Genomic DNA, 27,319 nt, shown 5'->3' with positions numbered 1-27,319 from the left:
CTGCAAATCCCAAGAGGCTTAGCAACAGGCTAGCCAATGGGAATGAAAAACATAATGGTCACAACAACCAATAATGTAACCCTAATATGCATAATGTTCTGCCCAACTGCGAATAGCCCTCTGTTCTTGCTGCTCGCAGTCAAGGATAAGTACCTTTCTTTAATGGGCATTATACTTCTAACGTTTAACATTCATTATATAGGCTTGTTCTATTATTTAAAGAATTGTTGTACTGCACTGTTGAGCGCCTCTCGCTCTTTGTTCCTCTTGTATTTACCATGTGTGTGACACTGCACTTTTCCTCACAACCGGCGCCCGCCATTACAGAAAACATTCCTTTTAATAATGGACATTAACTGATAAGGAGTTGGAAGTGTATTTGAAATGCGTAAACCCGTTTGTTGCACAAGTTACTACTTGTGTAACGATATATCTGTAAGATTATGGCATAAAACAAGGACCCCCTGAATGAGATCAAAATCCTGGATCAGGGCAAAGCAATTTTTAGCAACAAAATATATCCAGGCATTAACAGAGTAGACAACTGGCAATAATAAATCACATCAAACACAAGTAAGAAGTACTAATCCATAATCATGATATTTGTAAAAATTTAATGATACTTAAAAAATGATGAGCATATTCAAATACACATTCATAATGATAAAAGATACGCAAGATAATAATAAAAGAAGGATATCATATTCAATTATTGTATTCTATAAAAATTAGTGAGGAGAAATAAGCTGTGATAATTTCCCCAGCTGATTGGAAAGGTTGATGTCTGTCTGCCTACAGACATCAACCTTTCCAATCAGCTGGGGAAATTATCACAGCTTATTTCTCCTCACTAATTTTTATAGAATACAATAATTGAATATGATATCCTTCTTTTATTATTATCTTGCGTATCTTTTATCATTATGAATGTGTATTTGAATATGCTCATCATTTTTTAAGTATCATTAAATTTTTACAAATATCATGATTATGGATTAGTACTTCTTACTTGTGTTTGATGTGATTTATTATTGCCAGTTGTCTACTCTGTTAATGCCTGGATATATTTTGTTGCTAAAGATATATCTGTAAGAGACATTAGTTAGTATTAGATTCCTTACCTTAGAATATCCCCAGGCGTCAGACTGGATCCGGAAATTTTTGCGTAGCAGTACCCTTGCGCGTCGGTAGGCGTCGTCTGCGGCTCCGCGTCCGTCGTGGGCGCCGTGATGACGTCGTCGGAGTACTTAGACGCCGCTTCCGCGTGCTGACGTCAGTTCTTAGACACAGCTTTTCCGCGCCAGCAAACGCAGAGCCATGTTAAAAACCAACACTGGTGCCATTGAAACTAGGGCCCTGAAGGGGACAACCCTAACCCTAGACATTGGTTCGCAGAACGGGGAGGATGGGTGGGTCGGTAAGGAATCTAATACTAACTAATGTCTCTTACAGATATATCGTTACATAAGTAGTAACTTGTGCATCTGAAAGAGACACGTTAGTATTAGATTCCTTACCTTAGAATAGATACCCCAGCAATACCAACCCCGGTGGTGGGTCTGCGAACCAATACTTACACCAGAAAGTCCTGGAGGACGGAACGGCCAAAGAAGCCATCCCTCCGGACTTGGCTGTCCAGGCAGTAATGTCTTGCAAACGTGTGCAGCGATGCCCACGTAGCTGCCTGACAGATGTCTTGTAAGGGCACACCCCTGCCCAGGGCAGTGGTAGTCGCCGTGGCTCGGGTAGAATGAGCCCGCAATCCAGCAGGGGGCTCCTTCCTAGCCAAAGAGTAGCATGCCTGGATACACAAGATGATCCACCGGGAGATGGTCCTCTTGTGCACTGCTTTCCCCGTCTTAGCGCCCACGTAACCAACAAAGAGTTGGTCATCCACTCGGAACTGGCGTGTGCGATCCAGATAAAACGAGAGCGCACGTTTTGGGTCCAGACGATGGAGCCGCTCTTCCTCTTTAGAGGGATGCGGAGGCGGAAAGAAGGTAGGCAAGGTGATAGACTGCCCAATGTGGAAGGCCGTGACAACCTTGGGCAGGAAAGATGGTTTGGTACGAAGCACCACTTTGTCCGGATGGACAGAAAGGAAAGGTGGAGTACAAGAAAGAGCCTGGAGCTCACTCACTCTCCTGGCAGAGGTGATGGCAACCAGAAAAGCAGTCTTCAGAGTCAGAAGGCGAAGAGGGCAATTGTGAAGTGGCTCAAAGGGAGCGCACATCAGAAAAGTTAGAACCAGGTTCAAGTCCCACTGAGGCATCACAAACGGAACAGGGGGAAATGTGTGAGTGATGCCTTTAAGAAATCTGTTCACAATAGGGGACTTGAACAAAGAAGGCTGATCAGGCAGCCTGAGAAAGGCTGAAAGGGCAGAAAGGTAGCCCTTGATAGTGCCCAGAGCAGAGCCCTGCTGGGCAAGAGAAAGAAGGAAGAGAAAAACCTCTGAAAGAGGGGCAGCAAGAGGATCCACAGCCTTTGCTGTGCACCATGCCACAAATCTGTTCCACCTGCAGGCGTATACCGACTTTGTGGAGGGACGCCTGGCTGCCAGAATGACGTTACAGACTTCAGGAGGCAAGTCAAATGGCCTCAACTGTCGCCGCTCAATCTCCAAGCATGGAGGTGGAGACTGGACAGGTTCGGGTGGAGGACCGTCCCCTGCTGCTGCGACAGAAGGTCCTCCTGAAGAGGCAGACGAACCGGGGGATCGACTGACATACTGAGTAGCTCGGGATACCAGTACCTTCGAGCCCAGTCCGGAGCCACAAGGATGACTTGGGCCCGGTCGCGCCTGATCTTCTTCAGCACTCTAGGCAGAAGTGGTATAGGCGGAAAGGCGTACAACAGACCGCAACTCCACTCGCGACGAAAAGCGTCTCCGAGCGAGTGCTGCCTTGGAAATTCCAACGCGCAGAACTGATGACATTGCGCGTTCTCTTCGGTGGCGAATAGATCTAACCAAGGCTCTCCCCATTGCTGAAAGAGGCCTTGCGCCACTTCCGAGTTCAGACGCCATTCGTGATCCATCATGCACCGACGGCTGAGCTCGTCCGCCCTGGCGTTCAGAGAACCCGCCAGGTGTTGAGCCACCAGGGTCACGCCCTGGCGTTCCAGCCATTGCCAAAGGCGAAGAGCCTCTTGACAAAGGATCCACGACCCCACACCGCCTTGTTTGTTGCAGTACCACATGGCGGTGGTGTTGTCCGTGAACACCTGCACTACACTCCCCCGGACAGAGGGGAGGAATGCCTTCAGTGCCAGACGAATCGCCCTGAGCTCCAACAGGTTGATGTGGAGCCGGGACTCCGCCGGAGACCAGAGGCCTCTGATCTCCGCCTCTCCCATGTGGCCTCCCCAGCCCTGGAGGGACGCGTCCGTCACAACTACGTGCTCCGGTTGGGGTAGGGAGAGGGATCTGCCGCTGACCCAATCGCGGTCCGTAAGCCACCACTGCAGCTGTCTCGCAGTGCCCTCCGAGATCAGGACATGGTCGGATAGGTTGCCCTGATGCTGGGCCCACTTAAACTTCAGGTCCCACTGCAGAGCCCGCATCCGCCACCTGGCGTGATGCACCAGCAGGATGCAGGAGGCCATCCGCCCCAGAAGCCGCAGCGTCAACCTGACCGAAACCCGGGATAACGCCTGAAAGATGGGAATCAGAGCCTGAATATCCCGGACCCGCTGCTCGGGTGGATAAACCCGAAACTGCGCCGAGTCTAGAACCGCACCAATGAAGAGGCGCTTCTGAGAGGGGCACAGGTGTGACTTTGGCACATTGATCGAGAACCCCAGCTGATGCAGGAGGTCTGCCGTAGTCTGGAGGTGGCTGACGACTGTCGGGGGCGAGCCCGCCTTCAACAGTCAGTCGTCGAGGTAGGGGAAGACTGAAATCCCCAACCTGCGCAGATGAGCTGCGACCACCGCCATCACCTTTGTGAACCCCCGTGGGGCGCTGGTAAGGCCGAAGGGGAGCACGGTAAACTGAAAGTGCTCGTGGCCAACCGTGAACCGCAGGTAGCGCCGGTGGGCCGGCAGGACGGGGATGTGGAAATAAGCGTCCTGCAAGTCCAGTGCCACCATCCAGTCTCCTGGATCCAGGGCAGCTAAGACCTGAGCCAGTGTCAGCATCTTGAACTTCTCCTTCCGGAGGAAGCCGTTAACGTTCCGTAGGTCCAAGATAGGGCGCAGGCCCCCTTTGCCTTTCTTGGGTACCAGAAAGTAGTGGGAGTAGCAACCACACCCTACTTCTGGGCCAGGAACGCGCTCGATGGCCCCTTTGGCCAAGAGGGCCATAACTTCCTCCTGCAGAAGTCGCAAGTGATCCCCCGATACACGGTGGTTCTGCGGTGGCATGGGTGGAGGAGTCGCCTCGAAGGGGAGGGAGTAGCCATTTCGGACGATCTGCAGCACCCACCTGTCCGACGCGCCAGTGGAGGTGGTGATGGCGAACCCTGCCCCCCACTGGCGTCACATGGGCCTGAAAGCACGGACTAGGAGGGTTTTGAGGCGGATGCTGCGGGGGAAGGTGTGGACTGACCTCGCCGCTGCCCACGACCGCCCGGACGGCGGTTCCCACGGCCGCCACTGCGTTGGGTATTGCCCTGCGGCGCGTGGCTGGCGGCACGTGCGGGCGCACCCCTTCCGTGGCCACGAAAGGAGTGATAGGCAGCCGGTTGCTGGCGTTGGCCCGAGAGGCCTAAGGACTTGGCCGTAGCCCTGGAGTCCTTAAAACGCTCAAGCGCATGGTCTGCCTTGTCGCCAAAGAGGCGACGGCCATCGAACGGCATGTCCATGAGCATGCTCTGGACATCTGCCGAGAAGTTGGCGGATCTCAGTCAGGCGTGGCGTCTGACCGCCACCGTCGTTGCCATCGCTCTACCCAGCGAGTCAGTGGTATCCAGCCCACACCGGATGGAATACTTGGCTGCATCCCGGCCCTCCACAAGGGCTTGGCCGAGTTTGGCCCGTACCTCCAACGGACACTCTGGCAGCACCTCCGCGACCTTATCCCACACAGAGTGGGTGTAACGTCCCAAGAGGCAGGCGGTGTTGGAAGACCGCAGGCCCAAACTAATGGATGAAAAGATCTTCTTCCCATACTGGTCATACCTCTTGGATTCCCGATCCGGCGGGGCCGACGGGAATGCGGTTTGGGAATTGGAGGCCTGGATAACCAGGCTCTCGGGGGTAGGGTGGGAGGACAGAAAACATGGGTCGCCCGGGGCGGGGCGGTGGCGTCTGGCCACGTTCCTATCTACGGGCGAACCCGTAGCGGGCTTGGACCAAGTGCCCAGAAGAACGTCAGTCAAGGCCTCATTAAAGGGCAGCAGAGGCTCGGCCGAGCTTGACTGCGGTTTAAGGACCTCAGTGAGGAGGTTAGTCCTCACGGCCGCGACGGGGAGCTCAAGGTTTAAGGCCTTGGCAGCCCTCATCAGCACCACACTATATGTTGCCCCCTCCTCCGAAGCCACGGTAGGAGGGGAGACAAACCCAGGGTCTGGAGAGGTGTCCAGGCCACTGGCCTCCCCAAGGTCTTCTGTCCAGTCCTCATGAGACTGACACTCCCTGGTCAGAGGGTCCTCAGACCCCTCCCAGTCCTCTCCTTCACCCATCTCCTGAAATTCAGGGTCCTCAACCAATGGGGCCTGTTCATAAAAGTGAAATTCACCCAACGGCGTCTGGAGCGGCGCCCAACGGGGCCGGCCCGACGGCCGAACAGGAACGGAAGTAGAACCGGGGTCGGCGCCGCCCGAGGACGGTGCCGGAGGCGACACCTGAGGGACCGATGCCGGGGAGGTCGTCAGATCCACCGGCGACGAACCAGATCCCGAAGGAGGACCAGCGGCGTCCTGCGGCGCCGGGGCCGAAGGCACCGGCGGCGTCGGAACAACTGGACCCCTCGGCGCCGGCGGCATCGGGATAACAGGGGCCTGCGGCGCCGGGCCCGAAGGCATCGGCGGCGTCGGGGCCGAAGCACCCGACGGCGTCGGGGCCGCCGACCCACTTGGGCTCCCAGACGGGTCCGCTGGGCCCGTAGGCGCCGCGGAGCCCGTCGGAGGAGAGAGTTTCCTCATGGCCATGAGGAAGCGCTCGACCCCCTCCGGCGTCGCGTCGAGCCCAGGGACCGTAGGGTATGGGGCTGGATGGGGCGCCCGCGACTCCGACGGAGCCGCGTGGGCGGTGTCACCCGAACCCCCGGCCGCATCGCGCGAGCGTCGGGGGGAGTCCGAGGAGCGATGACGCCGCTTGGACTTCTTGTGCCGCTTACCTGACGACGACTTCGACCCGGAAGAGTGCGGCCTACTCTCGCAGCTGTGGAGGCTCCGGGCCCGCGACCCGTCCCTCGACCTCCCATGGGATCGGGACCTCTCGCGGCGCGGGACCGACTGCCGGAGTTCGAGTCGCCTACGGGACCGCTCCCGCCTGGCTTTCGAAGAGAGGGCTCGGCAGTCGGAGCAGGCCTTGTCGTCGTGGTCGACGCCCAAACACGACAAACACACGCGGTGAGGATCCGTGACCGACATCAGCCGGTCGCAATCGTCGCTATGCTTGAAGCCGGGCATCCCTATCGGCACCGTTTCGGAGTCGAGAGACTCGAAATAGTAATCAAAAAGGATCAAAAAGTTTAGTCAAAATTGACTAGGGTTACTGCTTTTTCCAGATCTGCGCTTGCTGGCGCGGAAAAAAGAAGAACTGACGTCAGCACGCGGAGGCGGCGTCTAAGTACTCCGACGACGTCATCACGGCGCCCACGACGCCGACGACGGACGCGGAGCCGCAGACGACGCCTACCGACGCGCAAGGGTACTGCTACGCAAAAATTTCCGGATCCAGTCTGACGCCTGGGGATATTCTAAGGTAAGAAATCTAATACTAACGTGTCTCTTTCAGATACAGAGATTTACAGGCAAGAGGAATCAGAGAAACACAGTCAAACAGATGGAGTAGTTCAAATGAAAATCAGAAATGACCACAAAAGAAAATCCAAACTGGGGATGAATTTCAACCACACGTAAACAAGAAAAGAGAGGTCAAAAACTATCTCCTGACCAATCCAGGAGAAATCGCAACAGACCACAATTCGAGGAGTCAGAACATGGTTAACAAACCCGATTTGGGTTGTAAAGAAAGCCCTCACACACTGACCTGGTCAGTGTCATGCTTCATCATCGGGCCCCACCAAAGAGGCCGAGTGCCTCTTTGGTGTGCTACGACGCCAGAAAGACTGCGGAGCTGGTTTTGTGTGAAGGGCGTGCTCTAGTTTACAGTGAAGAGTTAAAAGTGCCTGAAAGAGGGTATCAAAAAAACAATTTAATAGGCGATCCCTAGGGCACGTAACAAAGAGTATTAAGTGCCTGTATTTAATTGCCAAGGTTCAGGGTTGGTAAAATACAGGAAATACTCAAATTTATCTAGTCAACATGTTTCTGCCATAAGGGTGGAAATTACCAAGGCATTCGTCAGGACTATACCCCGGCGGTATGGGCTCTCTAATCACCCACCCTGACCTGGGGACGTGAAAGTGAAAATTATACAGGTGAAAAAAGTGCGTAAAAAAGTGGGAAGAGTAAAATACTCATTCCAAAAATACTCCGTAAATTTGGAGTTTCACCGCACTTTCAAAAGGGGCGCTACTAGCACCATGGGTCTCGGGAGGGGGTCGGAGCGACCTGGCACATCGCCCTCAGCGCTCTCGACCCGCTGGAAAACCTGCTTGTGGCCTCAATCCTCGGGGTCCGGAATTGAGGCCACAAGCAGGTTTTCCAGCGGGTCGAGAGCGCTGAGGGCGATGTGCCAGGTCGCTCCGACCCCCTCCCGAGACCCATGGTGCTAGTAGCGCCCCTTTTGAAAGTGCGGTGAAACTCCAAATTTACGGAGTATTTTTGGAATGAGTATTTTACTCTTCCCACTTTTTTACGCACTTTTTTCACCTGTATAATTTTCACTTTCACGTCCCCAGGTCAGGGTGGGTGATTAGAGAGCCCATACCGCCGGGGTATAGTCCTGACGAATGCCTTGGTAATTTCCACCCTTATGGCAGAAACATGTTGACTAGATAAATTTGAGTATTTCCTGTATTTTACCAACCCTGAACCTTGGCAATTAAATACAGACACTTAATACTCTTTGTTACGTGCCCTAGGGATCGCCTATTAAATTGTTTTTTTGATACCCTCTTTCAGGCACTTTTAACTCTTCACTGTAAACTAGAGCACGCCCTTCACACAAAACCAGCTCCGCAGTCTTTCTGGCGTCGTAGCACACCAAAGAGGCACTCGGCCTCTTTGGTGGGGCCCGATGATGAAGCATGACACTGACCAGGTCAGTGTGTGAGGGCTTTCTTTACAACCCAAATCGGGTTTGTTAACCATGTTCTGACTCCTCGAATTGTGGTCTGTTGCGATTTCTCCTGGATTGGTCAGGAGATAGTTTTTGACCTCTCTTTTCTTGTTTACGTGTAATTGACTGGGGGCTGAGAGAGTGTCCCTTTCTCCCTACCTCTCCTTTTGTTGTTTAGATGAATTTCAACCTTCAATCTTGTGAAAACAGAGAAGGGCTCATTAAAAAGGAGAGCCTGAGTACATATATAAATACTAGACCACATCTCGTTCGAATGAGCGAGGGAAATAGCCATCCGCCGCGCAACCAACGGAAAGAACAAGTCACTAAAATACCTCGTCTTGTTGCATAAGGCTGAATACAAAGACTAACAAGCATTTACAATGCAATGGTTTCGCCTTTGTAAAAGTTTGAGCTATTGGCATTGTAAATGACAATTTTGCATTTATGTGCTGGTTTTGAAAGCAGATAAATAAATGGCATTGTCATTTACATTGCCAATAGCTTAATCTCTCACAAATGCGAGACCTATTGCATTTGCACACACACACACACACACAGAGCCACACACAGACAGAGGCACACACACAGACAGAGCCACACACACAGACAGAGCCACACACACAGACAGAGCCACACACAAAGACAGAGCAACACACACAGACAGAGCAACACACACAGACAGAGCAACACACACAGACAGAGCAACACACACAGACAGAGCAACACACGTCCATTCGCGCTAGGATACTCCTGAGTAGTTGTGCGCGTTACAAATCATATATAACATAACATAACATAACACACACAGACAGAGCAACACATTATCCAAAAAAATGGATTTAGCATAGAAGCAATTTTCTAGCAATAGCCACGTTAGTGCTTTCTAGCAATCAGACAGGATAATTGACATGCTATTACCTCAAATGCCACTCTGCAAAGTTTATTTTGCCCATTTGCTTCAAAAGTCCGTGTTTGCCTTATGGTGCAGATCGAGATCTTTTCAAAGGGATTTCCTAAAATTGTGCATGAAGTGGGGTGTGATGTGGATTCTACTTGGTAAGAGCAAGTAACAACCTCATGATGTGGGATGGTAAGTGGGAAAAATGATCGTGTTTTATCTGTAGGAGAAAGTAGACACTACTCCTCAAGTCATCTGCACACCACACAGACCCCCCAACCTTCACTCTCCTTCGGACCTGATTTGGGAAGTTTATCCCAGGATCAAAGCACAGGCAGAGCTGTGAGGATGTCAATTCACAGCTGGGAGCTGATTGAAAGGGTTCTTAGAAATCTGACTGCACGATTTAATACATAAAATGTGTTATGTTATCTGGCACTTTTATGCCACATAACTGCCTTTAGCATGGCAATCACTTGGACAATAAGAGTTTGGACAACCAATGCTTCATAAAATCCTCTCTTTCATAATCTGCTGCTCAGTAAACCATAGGGTTCCCAAGCATCCCCTGCACCCATCCTGCACTGGTGGCGGTCGGGTTCTCTTCGGTCTTGAAACCACCTTGTGTGGGTGGCCATATCATTGCTTAATGGAACCCTATAAAGCAGGTATTATTGTCATACTGCCCTAAAAGACACAAGTTGCTATAGCAATGTGGCCCGAACAGAGGGATGCCAAACTTCCAAATATGTTCCTTTCAAAGTGAGAGAACTAGCCAGTCTGACACAGGTGAGCCCAACCCAGTAGGTCTTTGCCATAACAGAGTAAGAAAGGCCGACACATCTCTGAATATAAATTACCGTACAGTGACATAGCGGCAATATCCCCAAGCTGATAAAGGGTCTGCATCTCGCTTCTACCAGTTACCTCCACCTCCAGTCCTGCAGATGTAACTAGATCAAGGGTATCAACGGCTCAATACTTAAAAGGGGGAGGAGTACTGTTTTACCAAGGACAAATATATTTTAAAATACCTCTGCAAAGAGTCAAACACTTTGGATATTTTCAAACAATATATATATTAATAATATAATTAGTCCCAAAAAGTTACAAGCACACAAAACAAATTAGCCGTTCGTGCTGCTCTCAAAATTGCCACATACGCAAGACATTTCTACAATACGTTTCTATAAAATTATGCATACCAATTTTCCATCCTGCAAAAAGTGAAAAAACACAATTATGCAACAACGATCATCTACAAATATATATATATTAAAAAAATGAAACATCTAGGTGAATTTCTAAAGGAGTATTTACATAATGACCATAAAAAAAAGTGATCACGCTAATCGATTTTAAGATCAGAATACCCAATTTTTATTCTGTCCCACTTTGACTTTTAAACTATTAAATTAATTTAATGTGTTACATTAATCTAATGTGTAACGTTACATTAACTGCAATTGCACGGTCAACAAGAGTCCACCACAAATTCGAGCTATTGAAAATGTGATTGGGAGAGAGACCTTCACATCTGATAGCTATTTTTGTTGCTTTCCAAGTTATCAAATTTCAGATATCCTATAATCTCCTTTTAGAGGATTAAAAAAAATAAAACACCACATTTTTTCATAACCGAGATTTGCTAACTATGAATGTGATTTTCCACTGATATGTATTCCAATTGCTTAGAAATCAAATGCTTGCTCACTCAGAAGTTGCAAAAACTGGGAATTAAATCTCAACTTCAAACTCTTATCCAGAGCCTCCCGACTGCCATAAAAAATATGCTATGTCTCAAATCAGCCCTCTGGGATGCCATCTCGAACTAGCAAGATAGTTCCAAATGAGGACCATAGTTGCACTAGAATGGTAGGTAATCTTCAAATAATCCGGAAGGACATCTTTGAAGCATCACCAACTACAAGGAAAGCCTAGGCTACAAACAAAAATATTAAGTCTAGTTAAGTCAAGACACTACGTTTACAGAGCTTCAGAGATATCCTGGTGCCACGAGACAAGGTATACCTCTAAATGAGCATCTTCATTTATCAGTCCTAAAAACAATGCTTATTGACAACTTCCTTAGTTAATAAAAAGGATAAATGACCACTTTAAAAATCTTATCTGGAGACCAACCGCCCATATAGTCAATGGTAATATTACACCCATTTTAAATAGCAAAAAATTAATCACAGAAATTCAAACAGGTTGGAGACCAAAGCAGATAAAACTAAGCAGTTAGATAGAGCACCTACCTCATCATCGTGCTGCTGACAGTAGGTGGTCCTATCAGAGAAGGAGATACTGAAGGATGGTGACTGCAGGTGATGGAGGAAGGCCTGAGATAGCGGAGAAACAGGTGTTGCCTGCTGATGGTGGTTGTTGTGAGAAGTGGATGTGGCAGTGGACACAGAGGAGCCAGCCGGGCTGTTGGTTGAAGTTGGTGCCTCATGTCCAACAATGGCAGAAGATGTTTGTGGGAAACGCTCAACGATGAAGTGGTCCTTTGTCAAGCACACACGCTGGTGGGCTCGCACACAACTTGCACATAGGTTCTCCTGGCAGTCCAGGCAGTGGGAGCTTGCTCCTGTCCCTTCATCACACGAGCTGCAGCGTGTACCAGTAGGGCTGGGACCCGGAGTGCGTCGAAGCAGTGATCCACCGCCACCACGATGATGGTACTGGCGGCCACTGCTTCCATTCGTTCCACTGCGGCCGTTATTTTGCTGCTCCTCAACAGCATCCAAGAGGCTGCTGAGATGTAGGAAGGCCGTGCTGTCCATGGCAGGCTCTGGACAGTCACAGGCAGGGCAGTGGAGGGGCTCAACAGGGCTACGCTGGCCCTCTAAGCACTGCCGACAGAAGGTGTGAAGGCAGGGTAGTACGTGTAGAGACCGGTGCCGGACAGGGAGCAAGCAGGTACCAGAAGATGACGGGCAGGATGATGATGATGAGCCTGATGAGGTTGGGGCAGAGGATCCGCTACATAACTCTTTGCACTGATGGCACAGCTGGAAGTCTGACTCTGGGAAAGCAGCCATGTATGTGAATATGACAATCAGCATTGTATGTAGGGATAACTCCTGGATATATGTAAAAAATACCAGCTGACCTGAGTTGGGTAGGTATATTTAACAGCCACTGTCCGGAGGAGGTGCAACTAAGGCCACTGGGTTACTGAAACATCAAACTTCATTAAAGGTAGGTGCAACTTAGAGCCCAGTTATCTAATGATGGGTTACAATGAATGGATATGAGAAGGACAAGAGTGGTGCAAGTAAGCCCTGTGACGTATAGGGCTTGGTAACTAAGCCCACCGTAATTGAAGAATCTGAAATTAAAGTTTTGAAAATCCTACAACTCAATGTTCTGGATTGGAGACCAAAGGTTGGGAAGAGGAGTGAATATGGACTTGAAACTAGTAACTTCCAACCTGTGCAAAGACCCACAACATCGGGGAGAGCTATCCACTCGTACTCACTTGCACTGATCACAGCCAGTGAGCTCTGGACCGTGCCACCAATCAATACTGTCAGGCGTTTGAGGTGAGGAGAATGTGTTTTAAAAATATAATCACTGCCCTGATGACGAGACTCCAGTTCCTACCCTACACCTTTCTACAACCTTCCCTCTCCCGACTCAGCTTACAACACCCGTTTGTTTACACTGATCAGGTCGGTGAGATTCTAGGATGAATAATCAAGGGCGCCTCTTGCCTCCGCCCTCTTGTCCAATCAGTCAGATAACAACGTAGTGATTACTGTGTGGCTCCAGCGACCTGTTTGTTTACAGGGAAGTTCCTTTTAAAATGAGTCTCAATTAAACTTGCTCAAATAGAAGCTCCAGTGACACATTCCTGCAAAGGGGGTCCTCTCCTGCGAGCGGTGTAAAAGGAGGCTCAAACGATGCATTCAGTCCTACGGGAGCGCATGTTCCACTTTGCCATTTCTTTAAAGGGAGGACCCAGTAAAATGCCATCCAGTCAAGTGGGGAACGCCTGCACGGGGTGGCTCACGCGGGCGGCTTCTAAGCGCCAGGGGTGGCCCCGCGCTCCTCTTCAGTGCTCCCCGTGCACGCCATTTCTCATTCGCAAGAGCGGCGTAAAAGGGCAAAAACCACAACAAACCCCTAAAATAAAATAAAAACTCGGGTCCCGTTTAAAAGGTCCCGACCAATAAATCCTGGAGCGCGTGTGGGCTTTGAGCAGCGGAGGGGTCAGAAGGACACACCTCCGTGCGGGACCCGGGCCCTTCTCGGCTGCTTGTTTTGCTGCTCCGGCGGAGGCGGCGGCTGCTGCGCTCGAGCGGGCGGTGTGTGAGAGCGCGTGGGGGCAGGCAGGAGTGAGCGTGTGTGGCTTCCCGGGCCCCCCTTCTGTGACTGAGCTGCTTAATCCGGACACTGCTGCCAGCTCCGGCGGGAAGGGGGACACGGACAGCGGGATGGGAGGGGAGCACTCACCTGGACTTCTTCCGGCGGCGAATGACAAAAAAAAACCTTGGAAGAAAAAAAAATAAATAAACCACCGCCCACCGCCGCAATGACTTTCTACAAGGGGCGGAGAGGGAAAAAAAAAAAATCGCCGGAACGCCCACGAATCGCCTCGCACAATGACTGACAGATCTCTCTTCCAATGGCTAGCCTCCATTTATGGAGCTAGCCAATGGAAGAGAGAGGCGGTACTAAACAACATACTGTTCTCAAAAGATTTCGCCTGCGCGAACGCTGCTGTGCAGCGGATCGCCAGGCGAAACCTAAAAAGAAGCAGTAAACATGGCAAGGATGGCTGCTGATGCCCCCCCATAAAAATATATAAACTTAAATTATCCCTAAGTTGAATTAAAAGGGAAAAAAGAGAAAACAAATTGCTGGACCACAATAACGAGCCTCCTGATGAAAGCAAGATATCTTCGTTAGTACCGGTGTCTGGATTTTTGAGAAACGTACAAATAGGAATCACATAAAAACAGCAGCCGTGACAAATTCCAGGTTTTTAATAGGAGTGATCACCAAATCAAGCGATCCTTCAACTCTTATAAAAACATCCCCTCACAGCTCCCAAAGGATACCCTGTGTCCACACAATAAGGAAGCAAGCTTTTTTCTGTCGAGGTCCTGAGGAAGGTGGTACAAACCCACCAAAACGCGCGTCGACCTGGCGTGATAGTTCACATGACAATCTGTGATACCTTAGCCACAGAAGAAAGAGAATGTATTGAATGAGAAGTGATGCATGTGTTAGTGTATGTGTGAATACATCTGTAAGTAGGTTTAGGTGTGTGTTCTGTAGGGTGTCCTTTGTTCTTGAATTTGTATATGTAATTTGAAAAGTTTATATATGATGATCCAAATTTTACTATTTATTGAAAAGATTGAAAAAAGAATACAATGAATTCAAAAAAGTATAATTCAAATTTTGATATAAATGAAAAAACAAATAAATTATAAGTGTTATTGCCATGTTTTGAAGGACTCTTTGGAAAAGTATGTAAACTATGTGACAAGATGAAAAGTATTTAGGCCATGAGGGAATCTTTTTTCTAGTTGTAGTGTTGTCTTCCTCTCTGTTCCGTGGCCAAAAGTATTTAAGAGGGGGTCCCTTATATATGTTAACGCATCATGCCCTGATGCCACGTCCTGTACATCTCAAATCTTGGAGTTACGTCCCTGCCTATAATTATCGACTGTAGATTATTAGTGCATAAGAACCTGCAGGTGCTGGGGGTGATGTGTTGTTGGAAGAGCTAGACATCTCTATGGGTTATAGAAAAGGTGGTGTATCTGGGTCTGAAGAGCGCCACAGTACAGCTATACGGTGTCCTAGGTGACCAGGTTTTAAGGTGCAGATGAAAAAGGGTCCATGTTACGAGATGGGATCTCTTGCAAGAACGATGCCAATCATTTGGATCAGTTTTTCAAAAGAGGAGAGTGTGGCCCATGCGGACAGAAGTGGGGTAAGGGCCCAATAACTTTACACGAAAAACAGGAACCCGCACTTCAATGAGTTTCACACCATATATTTTTAGGGATGAAAAAAGATAAGCACTATTTAATGTGTTTACCTTGGCGATTAGTTGCGCCAGTTTTATTCATCAATTTTCACAAAAAGAGAACATGTCACTATAGTCAAGAGAAATATCAGAGCCTTAAACGTAACGGCCATTTAGTGTCCAATATTTACAATGAAAGATTCAATATTTACAATGCAAAAAATGTGATTTAGACAACAAATTAACAAAACATACATAAATTGTGAAACTGTGCAAAAGTAGTACACAACCGTCTTTATGTGATATCATTTCACAGATAAAGTGAGGGGAAGAATTATTCACATGTTATTTTTAAAAAAAACATAACATTTTTTATGAACCAACAGTTTTTTTCAAGACTGAAATGTAATATTTGGCAAAAAAATGGAGATTTTTTAGTGGTTCTCCAAAAACCAACACGACAACCTCTCGGTAGAAATGTTGATAGGCGTTTGAATCATAAACAATTTTAAATGTTTACAGGACTTGATCCTATCCGCCTACGCGTTTCGAGTTTGTGAGGGTTCTTCTCAAACTCTCTTCAGGGCCAAATGAATTCCATTCCCCATTTGTTAAACCTAATAGTGAAAACATAACAAATAATGGATACTTAGTGCTAGCTGCTTCCATCAACCCGCTACAGTCTCCTCCTATGTACAATTTATTAAAATAACACATACCTCTAGGGACTCGAGGTAGGTTAGTTCATCCAAATGACTTGTGGAATTTCGAAGGATTTCAAAGGATTTGTGCGTATTTCTAAAAAAACAGGAGTTTTATATGTGAAACCTGTTTTTAAACATAAGGTGCCATTTTCCGTGAGGCAGATCGACAGTGTGCTCATACCTGGCTATAGTTGAACAGGTCATCTGCTCATACTGCTAATTTTCAGTTTCCATCATTCGGAAAAAAACAGCGCTGTAATTGGAAAGGCTCGTGTTATTTTATGTCTGAGCCAGCATGCTTCACTCAATATTATACAGCTACTGCCTTGAATGGAATAGCACTTACTTTAATTATGTTGCCTCATGCAGTGTATTAGTGGTCAACGTCCTCTCAGTATGCTTGACATTCACGGTGTCATCGCCATTAGTCTTTCTCTGGCACCGCGACTCTGTTGAAGAACGGGCGGCAGTCAGGAAAGAATTCCGAGGCGCGCTTTGAATTATGTTGGAACCGCTAATGCGTGTACTCGCATTTAGGCGGGCGGCTCAGTTTACATTTAGACAGATTGGAGCCGCGGTCGAAATAATTCCAATAAAGTGAGCCCGCGCTTTAAGTTAAGCGGGAGCCGCTACTGTGCGCTCTAGCACTTTGTCAGGCGGCGCATACTGGGATTTCAACGCAGGGGAGCTCGCGCTCGTGATTGTAAAAGTCAAAAAGCTCGCATTTATGTTTGTATTCAACATAGCAGTGTGAGGCTGCTGGACTGTATTAGTTAGCGCGCTGTGAGGAGGCGTCTTAGATACTCAACATACCTTGCAGTCCACGGACATGAATCACTTCCTCATTCCTTCACATGAAGTGAATGGAGTTCTGGCATTCTTACTAAACGGGCTACGCCTCCATTGTGGGCCAATCACAATCAAAGGAGTTTTGTGTGGTCCAACTGATACATCTCCTTCTACAACACTTTGGCAGGCCACACTAAAAAAAGAGCACGTTTTACCCCGAGAGAAGAATTGCTTAAAATCAAAAAGAAAAAGGAGTTGGACAAACTCGTATGTGTTACGACTTATGGAGCGCACACAAACAAGTTCCGCCAGATTATTCTGCGGAATTGGCATTTGCTGGAGGGTTTGGAATCCCCGTTGCAAAAGCCCATTTTCGCGATGAAGAAAAATCTGAGCGTTGGCCAACAAATCATCAGAGCAGACAGTTTCATCCAGAAACCCAAAAGTGATTTAATATCTAAATGGAACCTCAAACCAATCACTGGCCACCACAAATGTGGCAATTGTGTGGCCTGCCAAAGTGTTGTAGAAGGAGATGTATTTAGCCATAATGGCTTGAAATGGAGACACAGTTTGCATACAAACTGTAAGAGTAAAAATGTGATCTATGGGATTGTGTGCGTTTGTAACAAATTGTACATAGGGAAGACATGCCAACAAGTAAATGTCAGGATTACACAACATCGCTCGAGATTAAAGAGAAAAGTGCAAAATGCCCCAATGGTTGAACATTTTACCACTGCAAATCATAAGGAGACAGATTTCAAGTGGACTGTTCTAGCCGCGATTGACCCACAGCATAGGTCACCGAACGTAGAGGAGGCACTGCTGAGAAAAGAGGCCTACCTAATACTCCGGTTTGACACTATCAATTCAGGCTTAAACTCTATGAGTGAACTTTCTAGACTTTAAACCATTAGACTACATGCCCCATAATGCATCAGTTGGACCACACAAAACTCCTTTGATTGTGATTGGCCCACAATGGAGGCGTAGCCCGTTTAGTAAGAATGCCAGAACTCCATTCACTTCATGTGAAGGAATGAGGAAGTGATTCATGTCCGTGGACTGCAAGGTATGTTGAGTATCTAAGACGCCTCCTCACAGCGCGCTAACTAATACAGTCCAGCAGCCTCACACTGCTATGTTGAATACAAACATAAATGCGAGCTTTTTGACTTTTACAATCACGAGCGCGAGCTCCCCTGCGTTGAAATCCCAGTATGCGCCGCCTGACAAAGTGCTAGAGCGCACAGTAGCGGCTCCCGCTTAACTTAAAGCGCGGGCTCACTTTATTGGAATTATTTCGACCGCGGCTCCAATCTGTCTAAATGTAAACTGAGCCGCCCGCCTAAATGCGAGTACACGCATTAGCGGTTCCAACATAATTCAAAGCGCGCCTCGGAATTCTTTCCTGACTGCCGCCCGTTCTTCAACAGAGTCGCGGTGCCAGATAAAGACTAATGGCGATGACACCGTGAATGTCAAGCATACTGAGAGGACGTTGACAACTAATACACTGCATGAGGCAACATAATTAAAGTAAGTGCTATTCCATTCAAGGCAGTAGCTGTATAATATTGAGTGAAGCATGCTGGCTCAGACATAAAATAACACGAGCCTTTCCAATTACAGCGCTGTTTTTTTCCGAATGATGGAAACTGAAAATTAGCAGTATGAGCAGATGACCTGTTCAACTATAGCCAGGTATGAGCACACTGTCGATCTGCCTCACGGAAAATGGCACCTTATGTTTAAAAACAGGTTTCACATATAAAACTCCTGTTTTTTTTGAAATACGCACAAATCCTTTGAAATCCTTCGAAATTCCACAAGTCATTTGGATGAACTAACCTACCTCGAGTCCCTAGAGGTATGTGTTATTTTAATAAATTGTACATAGGAGGAGACTGTAGCGGGTTGATGGAAGCAGCTAGCACTAAGTATCCATTATTTGTTATGTTTTCACTATTAGGTTTAACAAATGGGGAATGGAATTCATTTGGCCCTGAAGAGAGTTTGAGAAGAACCCTCACAAACTCGAAACGCGTAGGCGGATAGGATCAAGTCCTGTAAACATTTAAAATTGTTTATGATTCAAACGCCTATCAACATTTCTACCGAGAGGTTGTCGTGTTGGTTTTTGGAGAACCACTAAAAAATCTCCATTTTTTGCCAAATATTACATTTCAGTCTTGAAAAAAACTGTTGGTTCATAAAAAATGTTATGTTTTTTTTTTTTAAAATAACATGTGAATAATTCTTCCCCTCACTTTATCTGTGAAATGATATCACATAAAGACGGTTGTGTACTACTTTTGCACAGTTTCACAATTTATGTATGTTTTGTTAATTTGTTGTCTAAATCACATTTTTTGCATTGTAAATATTGAATCTTTCATTGTAAATATTGGACACTAAATGGCCGTTACGTTTAAGGCTCTGATATTTCTCTTGACTATAGTGACATGTTCTCTTTTTGTGAAAATTGATGAATAAAACTGGCGCAACTAATCGCCAAGGTAAACACATTAAATAGTGCTTATCTTTTTTCATCCCTAAAAATATATGGTGTGAAACTCATTGAAGTGTGGGTTCCTGTTTTTCGTGTAAAATCATTTGGATCAGGGCACGACCTGCTATGGTGAGGAGAATTTAAGAAGACGCATGAAGGGTGAGCCGGATGAGAGACTTCAATCATTGTTGTAGTAGGAAAAATGTCTGTACTGGTAAGAGATAAATCATGCTACTAGAGGACGGACTGATACATGTATACCACAGCTGATTTACTTCTTTGAAGATAGTGTTTAAGAGGGATGACCCATGAATGATTACATACATGCAGAAGTAGTAATGAGGACATCTCACAGGAGACTACTGAAGAAAGAGATAAGTAGTGCAAGGAAGATTTTATTTATCAGAAGAAGACGAAGAAGAATCCGGCAGCTGATTCTTCTTAATATAAGGAAGACATACAATTGCTAAAAGACGCTCTTACATTTGTCAGGCTAGTATTGGCCATCACTTTTTTTTTTTTAAAACACATGTTTCATCCGAGTGGCCACCAAACATCTAAAACTTTAGCAGGAACTTCACTGAGCCTTTTCCGGGCCATTTTACAGTTCAATTCTCAATCTCTTCTCATTAGGTAGAAAACCACCACTTTAAAAACAAAATGTTTCACTTGCTTGCAGGGCTTCATTTGCCAAAGTGCTGGTGCCCAAAGCTCTGCTCGGCGGTGCTGAAATGGGTGTCTCGAATACCAACGCTGCGTAGTGCGGAAATCAGCTCAGGCCTCTCTCATTCATTACAAGACCCTGCTGCCCCTTTATCTCAATCCTGCCAATCCCCACTTTCTACTTTTGTGCCAGTTTTCCAGTCTCCCTTTCATTCTTTCTGGTTTGTGTGTTTTTCTCTCTGCTGCTGCAGTCAATATCTGATGAAGAAACATAAGTGCTGGTCCCCAAAAAATTAGTGCTGGTGGGCCCCACCAGCAACCACTGGCTCACATTAAGCACTTTTGCATGTCTATTGAAAACAAGTGATTTATTATGTTTAGTCTTGGAGTAACATAACATCTCTTTGGTGAGAGGGGGAATTGTTGACAGTCTCTTCAAGTTATTATGTATTCTCTAATGTATCTGCCACTTCCTACATAACACCAGATCAAACTTGCATTAAACATGTATGCAAGGTGAGAATGTGTACCCTGAGACCACACTCCTTGCTTAGAAAATTTCAAATGCTAAAGCCAACACTGGGCTAAATTATCTAAAACACTGACTTTTATTACTGATTTGATATTGACCAGACTGGTTTTAAAAACTGGAAATATTCTCTTATTTTCTTCATGTACACAGCACCTTATTACCTTTAAGTAGTAGACAAGAAGTTCGTTGAGTGCCGGATCCGCATTCAGGTTCACCAAGAAGCATTTATTGTCTCCGACCTTAATTCCAGACGACTGAAGAGAGATCCCCAAGCTTTCAAGTTGTTTCTGACGCTCCTGTTGATGAAATAAACATTCTATATGTTAATTAGGTTTAGTTAAAGGTACATTAGCAGTTTTACATTGGCACTCAGGTCAATACACACAGTAATTGCACAGTGCAGGACAGAGCAACAGCTGCAAAATTTGAGGGGGAAAACAATGCATATTTACATCTTTTTCACAATTCTGTAGGAAAGAGAAGTCTGGAAAGATATAAATGAGCCTTTTGGGTAAGAGTCGTAACTCACACATTACAGAGGCCAGGAGATACTAGGCCTGATCTAACAGGAAGTGTTACGGAGAGTCTTACTTATGGGAGAAATTGTAGAGGCATACTGAAGTAAAAGCCATTGTGGGGTGGATTAGTTGTTTGACAAGGATAAGAAGGGTCTCAACCCCCTCCATTGTTCAATTTTGTCATTCAAATGTATAATACTAATCGGATTATTCAGTGATGGGAGTCCAGTGGTCAGCAGACATAGGCAAGTTTGAAACATAAGGATTGGCAATAACCAATACCAATTGGTGGCTTCTTCTGGTAGATAATGTGAGTGGGTGACACCTGGCAGTGACCAAGGGCATTCCGTGTAGGAAGGCGGGTGATACAGCACCTGGGTGAGTCAAACCACTCTTATATGCGCAAATCTCTTGAGGCGCATATTGCATGGACAAGACATCGTTTTTCCAGAAGATTGCTTTTATTCATAATTTAGAATTGTGGGTTTAACTATATTACTACTGCGTTTATTTTAACATGAAAAGATGCATTTTAGTTCAACCAAGTCTTATTTTGCAAGACACTCACAAAAATGAGAAGTCAGAAGCAGCTTTCCAACTAGAAGAGCTCAAACTCCTCCTGTACATTATAACCATCTATGACACATTACTGTATTATGGGTAAAAATTAAAAAAAGGAAGAGAGAAGAAAGTTAGCCAGCACTTAATAAAGGTCAGCTTATGCACACCAGAAAGCTCATCACTCCACCCCTGTTATACATAAGGTTTGGTGATTATCTGTAGTTTCACCCACATGACTGAATTTCTTTAACTTGCAGGTGAGTTAAACCTTCACCTACTTAACCCAAAAAAAATAGTTGCACAGAATGGACTTCCTAATGACCTGTTTACGCCCTCTGCAGGGCTTGGTCAAAGTATACTACCTTGCCCTTTACTTTTTCCAGCTAGTCCTCTGCGTTTCAAAAGAGCAAGTTCATTGTGGGTTTTTCATTCAAATCAAATTTGAGACAGCAAAGTTGGGCACTCTATTTTTCGAGAGTGACTGTCTCTTATACCGGGACTGCAAAGTTCGGTTTGCTTCGGTTCAGTTCCCCATAACTGTGGTCCTCTACCTTAATCCTAGTTGTGATATAGATTTAGGATAATTGTACCACATGTCAACTGCATTCACACTGGGTACAAGGACGAGAGCTGGAATCCACCAGGTCAAGATCACATTCATGCTGGGATAGCAATGTCCATCGTGGACATTCTATCAGAGCATAGAACGTGAGAACCCGCAGTCCCGCCGCCGGAAGTCTGGAGCCCTGTTATACCTTTTTGGACAGGGAGTTATTTTAACTACATCTTTGCCACAACTATATCTGTGCCAAAACCAAAGTATAAGTGCAAAGGAAAGTCTCTTTTAAGTAAGATCCCCATATCAGGTGGATTTTTATCGTTTTTCAAGCTTGGTCAAGACATCTTTAACTGACCTAAATAATCTAAAGGTTCCGGACGGCGGGAGTAACTTCAAAATCTGTATACTTTATCAGAAAAAAATTCACATCGGTGAACAGATAATATCCATCTACAAAGACAGAAAGTGCGAAGTCACTTGGACATCCTAGTATAAATACAAGACATCGACGCTGCTTCTATTTTATCCCAACCAATTGATCTACACACCAAAATATATCTTGATCATAATTATCTGTGGCTGCTCCAGAAGAAGGCGCTGGTCGCCAAAACGCGCGTAGAGTACCAACCTGCCACTTATTTCCCTTTTACTTTTTGTTCAACAATAAGAATGTTTTAATATGTGAAATGTTTTCATTATTATGTCACCTTTCTAATTGTGGATTTTTTTAATATGAATTTTAAAGGTCTTGAAATATGATCTCATGTCTAATCATTAATAAAATACTGTAACTTTATAAATTTGTTGTAGCTTAATTTCCTTGATTCTATTATTACTGAGAGTGGATTTGTATTTTATGATTGCCTAGATTGTTACATATCAACCCCACATTCTATCATTGCATACATTTCTGACCCCTCCCCGACACAAGATACGTCTGGTGGGTTGAGTAGATAACATCACAAAATAAAATGATGGACGCTCACCCCCAGTTACAGATCTGGGTTTAATCTTTTGTTATTTTGCTCGCCACGTCACCCCAGTTTAGACCCGGCCATATGCAAATAAGTCTTGGCCATGCACCCCATGGGACCCGTCCAGACCGAACTGCCAAGCCAGGTCCATCCTGGACCGGAACCAAGCGTTCTGGGACTGGTTTCGGGTTATTACCCCTCATCAGTCAGGCTACCTTGAATCCAGTGGTGAAGAGAGCAAGGGACCCACACCTGGGCATACCCTCAGCCAGGAGGAGGTACCCAGGAGTTAGCAGGGATTCCCCCAACCAAGTAAAACTCATCCCTTATTCTTTTCCTTGCTTGTGACCGACATCCCCATGTAAAATGACCTCCCCACCTGCAGCATTTCCATATTCCTAAACCAGCCCAATGGGGTCTCAGGAAGGATAGCAGGGCAAAATGCCGCAAACACAAGGAGATCAAATCTGGGGATCAAGCATTCTCCAGGATTGGTGGTGCTGCAAGAAATTCAAAAGCTGCAGCACCACTGACTGGCCTGGCCTTCACCAAGGCTCTGCTCAAGGTTACTCATCACGGCGGAGATCCTGCACACCCACACCGGACAGAAGATTGTAAAACCAGCAGAGGAGCTGCTGCAGCGCTGCCCTCCTCTCCCTACAGACCAGGTCTAACTCTCGGAAGCCTCCAAAGGTACCTTCCAGCTGAACCGGCGGAGAGAACAGCAAGTTAACTACTAGCACAAGGAGTTTGACGGCACCTACCCCTATAGAGTGACATGACCCAACATGACCAGACGGACTGGAAGGACAGTGAGGAGGACAACTCTGGTCATGGAGCCACTCAATCACCTGCAAGTACCAAGAGAGGCGAGCCTGCTTCCTCCCCGATCCTTACCATTTATGTATGTTTGCAGTATTCGCATGGCGGGAATGCAGCAGAACGCTGTATACGGTCAGAGGCAAAGATATAGTCAAGGAGTGACAGGAGGAGTAGCTCTGTTCTGAGAGTCTAAGTGGACTGTCACTGTGTGGTGGTGTGCTGTTCTTTAAAGAGGTGCGTCTTCAACTTTTACTAAACTCAGATACTCGGTGCATAAATCGAGGCTTCTTGCCATGTCGTTTGTGCATCTTCGCCTCCAGTCTGATGGTGTCGTGGCTGCAGTTGGATTGAGTCTCCCTGGAGCTGGCGACACTTGAGCTCATGCTGGTGGTGTTCTTTTTCACTCAGAAGCAGGAGGCAGTTCCAAGTTCAGTTTCCGGGAACGAGTACAACACCATATCCATTTCTTCTATAGAAAATCGGGGCCATGTGAAGCTGCTTCCGACAGCAATAGGGAACGTTTGGTTTTCTGAATGAACTAGGACGCCTTCCCATTCTTGCGACCTTATTATATTAGATCATATTTACAAACGTCTTATATGTTAAATGAGTGGCTACTGTTTTCATATCTTGTAGTAGTAACCAAGGGAACAACCTGAACAAGAATGGGTTGAGGTTGTATTGGAACAAGGCTATCAAGTATGTTAATGCAGGAGCTGAGACTCTTACCATGAAAAGCTACAGCTACTAAAAACATCAAATGTGAATATAGCACAAGCGACAGGCAAAGAGCATCATTAAGACTACAGACGTGATCACGTCTTCTGCCATTTATGACTCTGTAAGCAGCAACATTCTAAAAGTGTTAAATTAAGCATATCAGAGCATATGGACATCTCCCATGGCAGAGCATTTAATTAGTGTATTCTGAGCACTTGTTAAGTGAATTACACTGAGAATGAATAAGACCAACCTTGCTACTTTAAGGGGATATACATTGTGAAGATTTACTATAGACACATAAATCTGCAACTTGAGGCAATACAGTAAACCAGATGTACCATCTTTCTAGGTCACACCATCAAATAACAAGGACTCCAGAACATAAATGTGAGACACAGAAGGCAGTCATTGTTCTATTGAGGAGCCCTGATGCAGATCTGAACTCCACGCGTGGCTCTCTAGCCCATGCGAAAAGTGGTCCCTGGAAGCATGTCTGCCTTGCACCTTTGCAGCACCTGGGGCAAGTGTTGCAATGGAATCAAACAGCAGAAGCCCTACACAAGAACTCATTCTTTGAGGCATGCACATTCCCCTAACACTGCTTTCAGCTCTTTAATAATTAGATGTAAACATGTTCCATAAAGTGATTTCACCAATGCGGTGTTAGGATCATTTAGAAAGTTTAATAAGTGTCATCAAGTTAGACCACCTGCTTGATCCTGACCCATTTATTTTTGCTTTCTGCGTTTGCGTCTACGATCACGACCAAGGGCACAACTATGACTGCGTTCTTAGATGTGGAGGGAAAAGGTTATACACGACTCCTGAACGAAGAACTTGAACAGTGGTCTCAAGAGAAACAGCTGATCCCAATCGGGGTTCCAAAGAAAGTGCCATATTGAAAATAGCCTGCTGACTCTGATCTGTTTAAGAGAGGACTCTGCCCAGTCAAATAACTTGTCACTATTTGAGGCATTTATTGATTTCACTAATGCTTTTGACAACGTCCCCCGAGCTCGCTTACGGGCTAAGCTGCATGGCTGGGGGATCCCGCCTCGTCTCTTGAATGCACTTGAGTCCTTGTATAGTGAGACCCGGGGGAAAATCAAACTGGCAACAAACTAGCCCATTTCAGAGAAAATCTATACGATGAGGTCTCACGCAAGGATGCATCCTTGCTCCTTTATTATTTAACCTCTCTATTGCGGATCTGGAATGCAAGCACTCCAATACACGGATGACAAGGTTATGCTTGACCTAACCCAAGTGGGTCTACAAAGCACTCTTGATGCCTTGGTCCGATACTGCAAGATTAACTCAATTTTGATCAACGTAAATAAGACGAAGGATAGTAATATTTGGGAGGAAATTAATTTAAAATGGCTCGTGGCATATGGAGGGCATGAAAACGGAGGGAGTGAAAAGTTTCAAATACTTCGGTGTGCACTTGGATGAAAGAGGCAACAAAAGGGCCCAAAAAGTGGCTTTTCAAGGGCTCAGCAAAGCATCTATAATGCGCAATGGGGCATCTATAATGTGCAATGAGGCACCTAAAAAGGAGCTTGGCTTGCCCAAACTTAGCAAGCACTTCTAACCGTGGTGGCCAGTATAGAGTTGCCAACCCTCTCCTACAGCACTATAATGTTGAAAGACATCCTATTCGATCTATTGGCTAGACAACAATGTGCACAATATCGAAATTTCCCAGAGTGCACTAGCCAAGCCCAGGTTAGGCTGGAATTCAACATCGCTAAGCAAAATCTGCCGCTGGGTGTCAAATGGATAGCTAACTGCCTAACATTTTAAAAAGCTAAGACCAGTATGCTAAAGAAGCTGATATGGAGGAGAATACAGGTTCAAGGCATGGTGTTTAGAGGGGCGGTGCGGTGTGGAATAATGGGATTAGTGCCATATTTACTGCAGGCCAATGTCGGGTAGTAAGCATCAGGAAACCTCTGTAGTGCGATAGCGGGACAAGTGCAATATTCACTAGAGGCTGATTAGGTTTGTGGAATGTGTGAAGTTATATTGAGTGTAATAATGGGACTTATTTAAACTGGACAGTTTTTTTAGAAGGGGGAGGGGTTCCCGCTTGATGGCTCTCTAGTGGGATGAAATATTTTAGGTTCCGCTGTGTGTCATTTTGGAAGACGGGTTATGAGTATCCCTACAATAGGATGACTAGAGTAAGGCTGCTGATAGATGAGTATGAGTGGGAAGTTGTGGTAAAGTGCAATTTCCATGCTGAAACGCCAGTTTCCACCGAGTCGCTTTCAATGGTGGTTTCTTCTGGTTTCCAATGGGGGGTCAGCTTCCATGAGTGGTAAGAACTGTATTGACTACTGTCGGCTCGTAAATGAAATGTGTAAATAAGGCTGTGTGTTTTTACTTGGTAGGGTTCTGGGCAGGGGGTAAATATGTATATATTTTTGGAGGGATGCTGGGGGACTTTTACTGCAATGGTTTTAATTAATCAAACAGTTACTAAAATCTAATCTAACCTATGCGCACTTCTGTTGAGCCTGGATGCTTTTTGTGCATGTATTAAAAATGTGTCCATGTTTGGCTTTACAGACAGCCAGACTTAGCAAGAGCCTTAATGGACATCTTAATGAACCCTCCCTTGCAATTTTTAATCAGACATAGACATCATTACAAGACAAATAGTTATAAATGTCAACACAACAGTGAATTTAACTAGGAGATTCATCAAA

General features: G+C 46.1%; 1 protein-coding gene across 2 annotated transcripts in view; it reads right to left on the bottom strand.

The window, feature by feature from the left end:
* The window catches only part of KIF13B (kinesin family member 13B), a 701,202-nt gene that overhangs the window by 286,525 nt on the left and 387,358 nt on the right, over positions 1-27,319 (bottom strand). For both annotated transcript variants that reach the window (XM_078649880.1, XM_078649879.1), the window contains one exon: positions 20,610-20,744. In XM_078649880.1, coding sequence (XP_078506006.1) covers positions 20,610-20,744 — 135 coding nt within the window. The remainder of the gene's footprint in view (positions 1-20,609; positions 20,745-27,319) is intronic.

The sequence above is a fragment of the Lissotriton helveticus genome, chromosome 6 (assembly GCF_964261635.1).
Source record: "Lissotriton helveticus chromosome 6, aLisHel1.1, whole genome shotgun sequence".
NCBI lineage: Eukaryota > Metazoa > Chordata > Amphibia > Caudata > Salamandridae > Lissotriton > Lissotriton helveticus.
The sequence above is the reverse complement of the archived record's forward strand: the minus strand, read 5'-3'. Positions and strand labels throughout refer to the sequence as shown.